The following is an 8,415-nucleotide window of genomic DNA, read 5'->3' as shown; positions in this document are numbered from 1 at the left end:
TTCTGTAGGGACAAAGCCTGAGGTAAGGCTGTGACTGAACAGGGCACACAGATGTGGCGCCAGTTCACTTTGTAGTTCTTGTAGAACACATCCAGGGATATTGTCGGGTCTCTTGGAAGGTGTATTCTTGGCCTTGGACAATGCAGCTTTAACCTGTGCTGCAGTAATGCTGGGTGCCTGGCATTCCTCCAGTATTGTGATTGGCCTTTGTGGGGGAGGGTAAAGTTGGCACTGAATCTGTCGGCCAGTATGCTAGCAATATCTGTTAGCTCAGTATAGGAGGTACCATTGTGCAGTAATTCAGAGCAAACCTGGGTATTGCTGTGGAGATTCTTCATATAACTATAGAAGGCTTTGTGGTTATTTTTAGTGTCTGCCGCAATTCTCCCTTCATAGCTAGCTTTAGAGGTTTTGATGAGGGATCTCAACTTTTTGTTGAGGCTAATAAGGGAGTTTTTCCGGTCTGGGGACTTCACCTTTTTCTGCAACAGTTTCTTCCTTCTGTTGTAGAGTTTATTAATGGCAGAAGACAACCAGACTGGCTTCCTTTTTTTGGAGGAGAGCATCTTGGTTCTGTTGGGTATGGCTAGTTCTATGTACGTGTTCGTACAGTGCATTGATGTATGATTCGCCAGTCATGCATCTATTTTCCATTGACATGGATGCAGAGAAGTTAGCCACCTCTGTTTTTAGGAGCTTAGCCACCTCTGATTTTAGGAGGTGGAACGGATTGCAGTGGTTTTCCTTGGATTTTCATTGTCTTTAGTGTGAATGTTTTTTGACAAGTGTCATCAAGTTAAAGATATAGTGACCGTGTAGGGTATAATCTGGCTGTAATTGCAGATGTTTGCATACAGGATCATTGCTGCAGTATAAACTCCCACCCACGTGTCCTCCATGAAGAGGGATGGTCTTGACACTGAGGCTGGAGTTCTGACTTCAGGTACATACCTCAAATAATGAAGGTCTTCATTTAATGTATTTATACAAATAATAGGGAATATAAGGGATTCTGGGATATGTGAAGTTTGGGTAGATTTGTTTTACAGATGTGGCATAGGCAGGATTGATCTGGAGAGATGAGGAAGTGTAAATTATCGTGGGAATGAGGGGAGGAGTCTGAGCTTGGGGAATGAGGGGAGGAGTCTGAGCTTGGGTTATTCTTGTGGATGTTGAAGTATGAGCTGCCTAGGGTAGTCAGTTCTGTTAACATCGACAGCCATGGCTCAGGAATACCTAATATTGTGGTAAGTGCTAACTTTAGTTTCTTAGGGTTAACGTTGTTTCACAGGGTCTTTAACTAGAGAAGATGAGTAATGTGTCTGTGCCAGAAATGAAGGCCTGTTGAGCTAATAACTACAATTGAATTGATATTTCACTCTTTCAGTCCATATGCTCTTTTCTTCTCTTGCTGTTTTTTTTCCCCAATCCTGAGTGAAAAAAAGGACCTCTTGAAAAGGTGTGACTGTAACACAGTTAGAGTGGGTTATACGTTGATTTTGTTGCTAGGATAGTACAAATCTGAAAATTAGAGTAATTGTATATTGTCATAAATTCATTTTATTGTATTAAAATGGGTAATTAGCACTGAAAATCTGTTTGCTGCAGTGCACTATAATTTGTTTTTGGCCTACATGGGGTGGCTTAACTGTAAATTCTGAGAACAGTAAAAATTGCTGCTGGCCCCATACATTCAGGCTTACTTGTTAATGCATCAGTATGGATAGCAACAGTAGAGTTCCAGCGTTTGTTGCATTAATACACCAGACTCAAAGCCTTGAAAAGGCTACCGGGGAGTTTGTTGACAAATTATGGACGTGTTGTACACACAATCACCAAGCCAAGCATTTAGCCTGACCTTAAGTACAGATGAGGAAGGCGATGTGAAGTGGGATAAGATTCCAAATTTTACCTGCTGTAAATTTAAAACTTTTCCTCATAATATTAGAGCTCACATCTAGGAAATAAAACAAACTGTTTCTTGTGTCCCTAATATGTGAAATGAAAATAATACAAACTGTGTAGTTGCCAAAAATGTAAAGTGTTATACCTGCAGTTATATCCTAATTTCAGATTTACTGCACACATGCAGTGAGGTTTGGGTTTATTACACACTGGTTTCATTGATGTAATGCTTATGTATTATGCCTGTGTGGTTGGAACAGTAGCAGTTTCTATCACATTTAAACTTGTTTTCAATTTTTAGTGCATATTTTGTAAATGAAGATGATGAAAACCTTCCACACTATGATGAAAAAACCTGGTTTGCCGGTGATATAAATAGAACAGAGGCAGAAGAATTACTTCGTGGAAAGTCGGACGGGGCATTTCTAATTCGTGAAAGCAGCAAAAAGGGTTGTTATGCTTGTTCTGTGGTGTAAGTTAAAGTGTCTGCTAAAAGCTTTGTATATAAATGTCCCTTGAACTTGATATTCTTGAAGTTGCACTGTTTAACACTTGAACGTGCATGTGTGTTACTACAGATGTTTGTATCTCATTGGTGTATTCCTTAATCTCAATGAAAGACTCCTGCAAGTATGTCAGGTACACGGCCCCAAAAATGCAAATGTCCACAAAAAACACACAGGCCAGCACTTGGCATAAGGTGCCGGAAAATAAAAATATTTTAATAAAGCATATATAGGAAAAACAGACCGGTTTCGGCCCAAAAGTTATTAAGCCTTCCTCAGTGTAAAAGTATAAGCAACAAAAACAAGCCTATTGTACTTGAAAATCATCAGGATACAATAAGAGTCCCCATAATTGGTTGGTTATAAATTCTCATTAAGACCCGGGGGAAATAATCCTCCCAGCTTTAATAATCCACTTTTTCTTTCTTGTTTAACAAGTCATGCCAACCAATTTTATTAGCCCGGTCCCCACTTAACCTGCCAATAATGGTAAACCTAAAAGATGGGGTACCGTAAGGGTAAAACCATGGGATCTTATTTTAATCGTTATAAACAGGAGTTAAGTTTGGGGGAATCATTACAACTACTTTAACTGATGATTTGTTGCAGGTGTGTTCTCCATGTGGTCATTGTGTTCATTGTGCCAGGGTGGTTAAGTCCAAACAGTTCACTAGCAAGAATACAGGGTTTGTTTTTGGCATCAGGTTTCTGGCCAACTGTGGTACTCATTGGGTTATTTACCTAGCTACTTGTATGTGTGCTGCTTTTTACATAGGACAGACTTCCCGGCCAGCAAGGATAAGGATATTTGAACACCTCAGTGATATCAGATTGAAAAAACCTAGTAATGCATTATACAAACATTGCTTGACCCATTCTACAGCATCTTTTAGGTTTACCATTATTGGCAGGATAAGTGGGGACCAGGCTAATAAAAGTGGTTGGCATGACATGTTGAACAAAGAAAAAAACGTGGATTGTCAAGGTGGGAGGATTATTTCTCCCAGATCTTAATGAGCATTTATAACCAACCAATTATGGGGACTCTTATTGTACCATGCAGTGATTTTCAAGTATAATAGGCTTGTTTTTGTTGCTTATACTTTTACATTGAGGAAGGCTTAATAAATTTTGGGCCGAAACCGGTCTGTTTTTCCTATATATGCTTTATTAAAATATTTTTATTTTCAGGCACCGTATGCTTTCAGGCACCGTATGCCTTTGAGTGCAGTCCTGTGTGTTTTTTGTGTATTCCTTAATCCACCTAATACAGAGGGTCCTTCCTATCATCTTCACTTGCAGCAGGATCACATTTGTGGGTAGTAGTACAAAACATATAGTTTGTAAGTGGTCATGCCCCTGAACAGTAGAGTTCCTCCTGGAAAAAAAGAATTGCAGCAGAACTGAAGAGGCTTGTGCCAGGTGAAAGAGTGAATTTCCTTTGTCAGATAAATGTTCCTTGGCTGCAGATCAGTATTCTTCAGGAAGCAGGGGCAGCCTGCCATCTTTTTAACTATAAGTATGCAACAAAGACAGAGATCCTAATTTACAGGGTAATACAAGAGCCATTTTTCATGGAGGCACTTCTCTCAGGAATTTGGGCTTGTTTTCATTGTCTGTCATTACCTGGCCTGATTTTGAGCATTAATAACATGTTCATGCTTGATGGTGATGCTGGTTTCATGCTACTGCCGTTCCAGTGTTGCTTGTACATTATACAGATATAAAAGTAGTATCTGTCATCATTAGTGCCTCCGTGGTTAGAGTCCAATGCCACATTCTTTCATTTTGGGAAAGGATCAGGTCTATCAAGAGTGGTACCTTCAGCTACATGGGGAGAGCAGGGTATTCACGTTTTTTGAACATATATTTCTGCTATTAGCTTGCCTGCAGATCTGCATACAGTAGGTCCGTGCAGAAAGTTGTGCAAGGGTGTCTCCCACTTGTGTGAAAGCTTTAACCGTCAGAGGCTCTGCCTTGTAGAGTAGGTAACTGTGTGTAAAGGAGTATACCCCACAGTATGCACCTCAGACTAATAATCCCCCCAAAAAAGGTGAGTACACATTGCCTCACCATTTATCTGCCTTTCCCCAAATGGTCTTTTAGGTCCTAAGCTGCTATTTCAAACCCAGGTTGTCTGGGTTGCAGTCTAGACTTGATTCCTTTATGCCATGGACTTTGCTAATAATTTTCCTGTGCAGGAAAACCAGATGGAGCTACCATCTTCACCTTTCCTCTTTGCAACCTGCATTGAAGTACTTGCCTGATCACATTGGGTACTCTGGGCAATGTCTGCAATGTCTTTCATACTTTCCAAAACTTTGTTATTAATAATAATATGAAACGGCATGAAATTTGAGAAACACCTATCACAAGCCATCAAAAAGATACACAAAACTAGGTTCACTTTACAGAATCAAACTTTTTCTCACTAGTGCTACAAGACAGGCAGTTGCTAGAACCCATCTGCTCTCTACCCTACTATATGCCTCCCTTATTTTCACCAACTTAAAGAAAACAGATTTAGCCAAACTTGAAACTTGCTACAATAAAATAGCTACATTTGCAACAAACTCCCTTCATCGAACCCACCACTGCACGGCCTTACATCAACTCACTTGTTAGAACTACCCAACTACTTAACCTTCACCCAGCTCAAAACTGTCCAAATTTTTTGCAAAATGTCCAGATTGTTGCCTCATATTTTTGCTCATTTCCTCATAAAATTTGTGGTTTTATAGCATATCACTGAGAACTGAAGTCACTAAATGGCAAACATTTGGGTTTCAGACTGTTTCCTTCAGAAAATACATACTAATGATAAGCCTGTTATTCTAGGAATTTTCTAAGTTTATAAGAGCAATATTTAAAATGTGTCCCTATTTTGGGTCCATGCCCCCCCCCCCCCATTAATTTTGGCTTTATCCAGATTTCTTGCAGAAATATGGTAGAGAACACTTTTTTTTTTTCTGTATGCATTATTTATCTTTAAGCAGATATACAATTTTACAGTTGCACATGCAGATTCATAACTTTATAGTCTTCGGTGTAGCCTGTTGGGTGATTTTATCCATATGTTGAAACATGAGAACTGTCATCTAGTTTCTTTTCTTAGTGTTGCCTAGAATCTTAGCTGCACTATCAAAGTAAATGTTAACACAACAGTATTGTTTGCCTGAACTTTGATGTTAAAACCACTAGACCAACATACTAAATTGTAGTGTTTTTCCTTGCAGTGCCGATGGCGAGGTTAAGCATTGTGTGATCTACAGTACACCACGGGGATATGGGTTTGCAGAACCATACAACCTGTACAGCACCCTTAAGGACCTTGTCCTCCATTATCAACAGACATCACTTGTCCAACATAATGACTCCCTTAATGTCAGGCTGGCATATCCTGTCTTCGCACAGATGCCCTCTCTTCGCAGATAAACTTCATGGAAGGGAACCTGTTATTATCTAGGATTCCTTTTTATATGTAACATTTTTTACTCTGAGGGCATTCTTTCTACTTAGACTGCTTGTTTTGCACAAGAAGTGGTTATATGAATGTGAATTGAATCACCTGACAGCAACAGAGCAGTTTTGCTGTTGGCGACCTGGTGCTACCAAAACTCCAGCTGTACTTTTCACAATGACATTAGTTTGGTTGTCTCACCAGTGTAGGTTTCACAAAATACACCGAAAACTGGACTATTGTTTTTAGTGGCAGAATTTTGCCAGGTACCTACAGCAGAACTTGAAAATCTGGATTTTTTTTCTCTCCTTGTAGACTGTTCTATTTGTGAGTTGTAAACAAGCTGTCCAGTCTTAAACTTAAACTACAGCTTAACCAAGGCAGTACAAAGGAAAGCTGACCCCAGTATGGTCTTTGGTCATTTTAGACTCGGCACTGCAAATCAACCGGACTTCCAGGTGAGGGCTAGTTTTACTTTAAAAGTAAGAACAAAGACCAAAGGAGTCCATAGAAAGAAAGCTTATGTGTCGGAAGAAAAGCTGCTTTATTTTGTATCGACAGAAAACAAGCTTTTGGCTCGCACAGCACTATTAAATCTTCACTATGGGAACTGTTTTAAACAAATTGAATCCACCAAAACTTTACTCCATGCTTGACTAAGCACTTAAGAAGGAAATGAAACCATCGTGTTTTTATCTGCATGGACATTTACACCAAAACATAAAAGAAATGGAAAGATTTTCATGGTTTGAAGATAGCACCAGTCTTTGAGTTTCTACCACTACGCATGTAACTTTGTCTTATGGATGCTTTACTCCTCTCATTGTTTGCGTAGATGTTAAACTTGACAATGTAGGGTATGAGGAAGGCAACATTAGTTTATTATTTTCTTTGATCTAACCTGCCCATTTATGATCTGACCATAAACCTATTAAGTCGTATTTTTTGATGATGCTTCTTGGTGGCTCATTTTTCAGATATGCAAGTAGCACAGCTACATTTCCTTAAGCTTTTCTGACATCAGGAGATTTGTAAAGTAAATTTTGATCTCTTGGTATTTTCCCCAAGAACAGTTTTGTATGTTAATAAATGACATTTTCTGGTCATACTCAAAATTACTTTATGTATCTGGTGTTTGTAAACTGAAATAGTTAATGTGCACATCTGAATTCTGATACTTTGGATTTATTTGTCAATTTAAACAAGAAAAAAAAACAAAGGTTACTGTCCAGGCTAACATGCCTTGTCAGCAACACAAGCCACCAGAGAAAGGAAAAATTGTTATGCAAGTGTTAGCATGACTTTCACTTCCATTGTATGACATTGTCATTGAGTTTTGTGAATGCAGACATAAAAAAAATCCCCTCATTTTTCTTGATTTTTTCTTGATTGAAATGTAAAGAGAGTTTTTCTACTTTCTGCTCTCTGTCACAGGTGTACTGCATAAGTTTAACTCAGTTCAACTTTACAGATTTTAAAATAACCATGCATGTGTTTTGGAACTGTTCCGTATATTTTGCAGTCTCACTTACAGGATCATGTGATTCTGGGCCAGTTTTGCCTACAGTGACATTCATAAATGGTTTCTTTTCCGTAAAAGGTTCTTAAGGATGTACACAGCATAGAGTAGTATAAGCCATCCAGAAGCATCTGTACAGCTCCTTGTATTAATTTCCTAAGAGTTGGACATTGGCAGGTGTACGTTAAGAGTAAAAGTAAGGAGGAGTATTTGTAATGTCATGGGCAAAGAAAATGTTTTTCATCTCTTAGGATAAATGCATTTCTAATTAAGTAACCAGTTGTGTAATTGGAAAAGCAATATGTTTAAGCGGTGCAGAGTCAAACAAGTGACCAGTGTGGGGGTGCTTTACACAGCTTGTATATGTTTGTCGGATTAATCATGCAGTTGAAAATGTGTTGCTGCTTGTCAGTAATCTTTGTTTAAAAAGTGCTTGTAATGTCTTCTTACTTGTATTGATCCCCAAGGTTTTTCAGTTTTCTTTTTATGATAGTGCAGAGGCTGTGAAGGAGACTGTCTGTTAACATTTGCACAACTTCATGTCTTTAATATGAATAGTAATGTGTTTTCTTTCTTTTGGAATATAGCTAACAGATGTTTACAGGCCCCATATTTCATATATAGGTATGTTGTAGAACTGTCATTGTTTTGCACTAGGTTTTCTGAGTGAGTTCTCAGATGCAGTTAAATAAAACTGTTCTAAATGCTGATGATCCTGGAAATTTTCTGGATGTTTTTCCAGCACCCATTCTCTTGACCTCCAATGTTTTTACAGACTGAAGGACAATAAATTGGTTAGAATTATGGGATCTATTTTCATAGCATGTATTGCTGTTGTGGGAACCTTCAGCTTATAAACCCATTCCTTTGCTCTGGCCTCTTCCTGGCATTGAGGCAGTGCTAATAAGGGTTAAATTCAAGTTGTACCTGTTTAACCAGCATTTACCCTTTCCAGAGCAGCTACCTTCAGCATTTGTTGAACTGCTTGAATAATATGGTTACTTTTCAGTCTTACACACACACAC

General features: G+C 38.7%; 1 protein-coding gene across 2 annotated transcripts in view; it reads left to right on the top strand.

The window, feature by feature from the left end:
* Positions 1 to 8,100, top strand: part of LOC122813556 (phosphatidylinositol 3-kinase regulatory subunit gamma) — a 130,053-nt gene extending 121,953 nt beyond the window's left edge. For both annotated transcript variants that reach the window (XM_044085942.1, XM_044085943.1), the window contains exons 9-10: positions 2,207 to 2,377; positions 5,648 to 8,100. In XM_044085942.1, coding sequence (XP_043941877.1) covers positions 2,207 to 2,377; positions 5,648 to 5,846 — 370 coding nt within the window. In that variant the 3' untranslated portion in view covers positions 5,847 to 8,100. The remainder of the gene's footprint in view (positions 1 to 2,206; positions 2,378 to 5,647) is intronic.
* Positions 8,101 to 8,415: the final 315 nt, after the last annotated feature.

This window comes from Protopterus annectens, chromosome 10.part0, assembly GCF_019279795.1.
Source record: "Protopterus annectens isolate FY-2018-M chromosome 10.part0, PAN1.0, whole genome shotgun sequence".
NCBI classification, from domain to species: domain Eukaryota; kingdom Metazoa; phylum Chordata; order Ceratodontiformes; family Protopteridae; genus Protopterus; species Protopterus annectens.
Note: the sequence above shows the minus strand (reverse complement) of the source record. Positions and strands in the feature narration are given on the sequence as shown.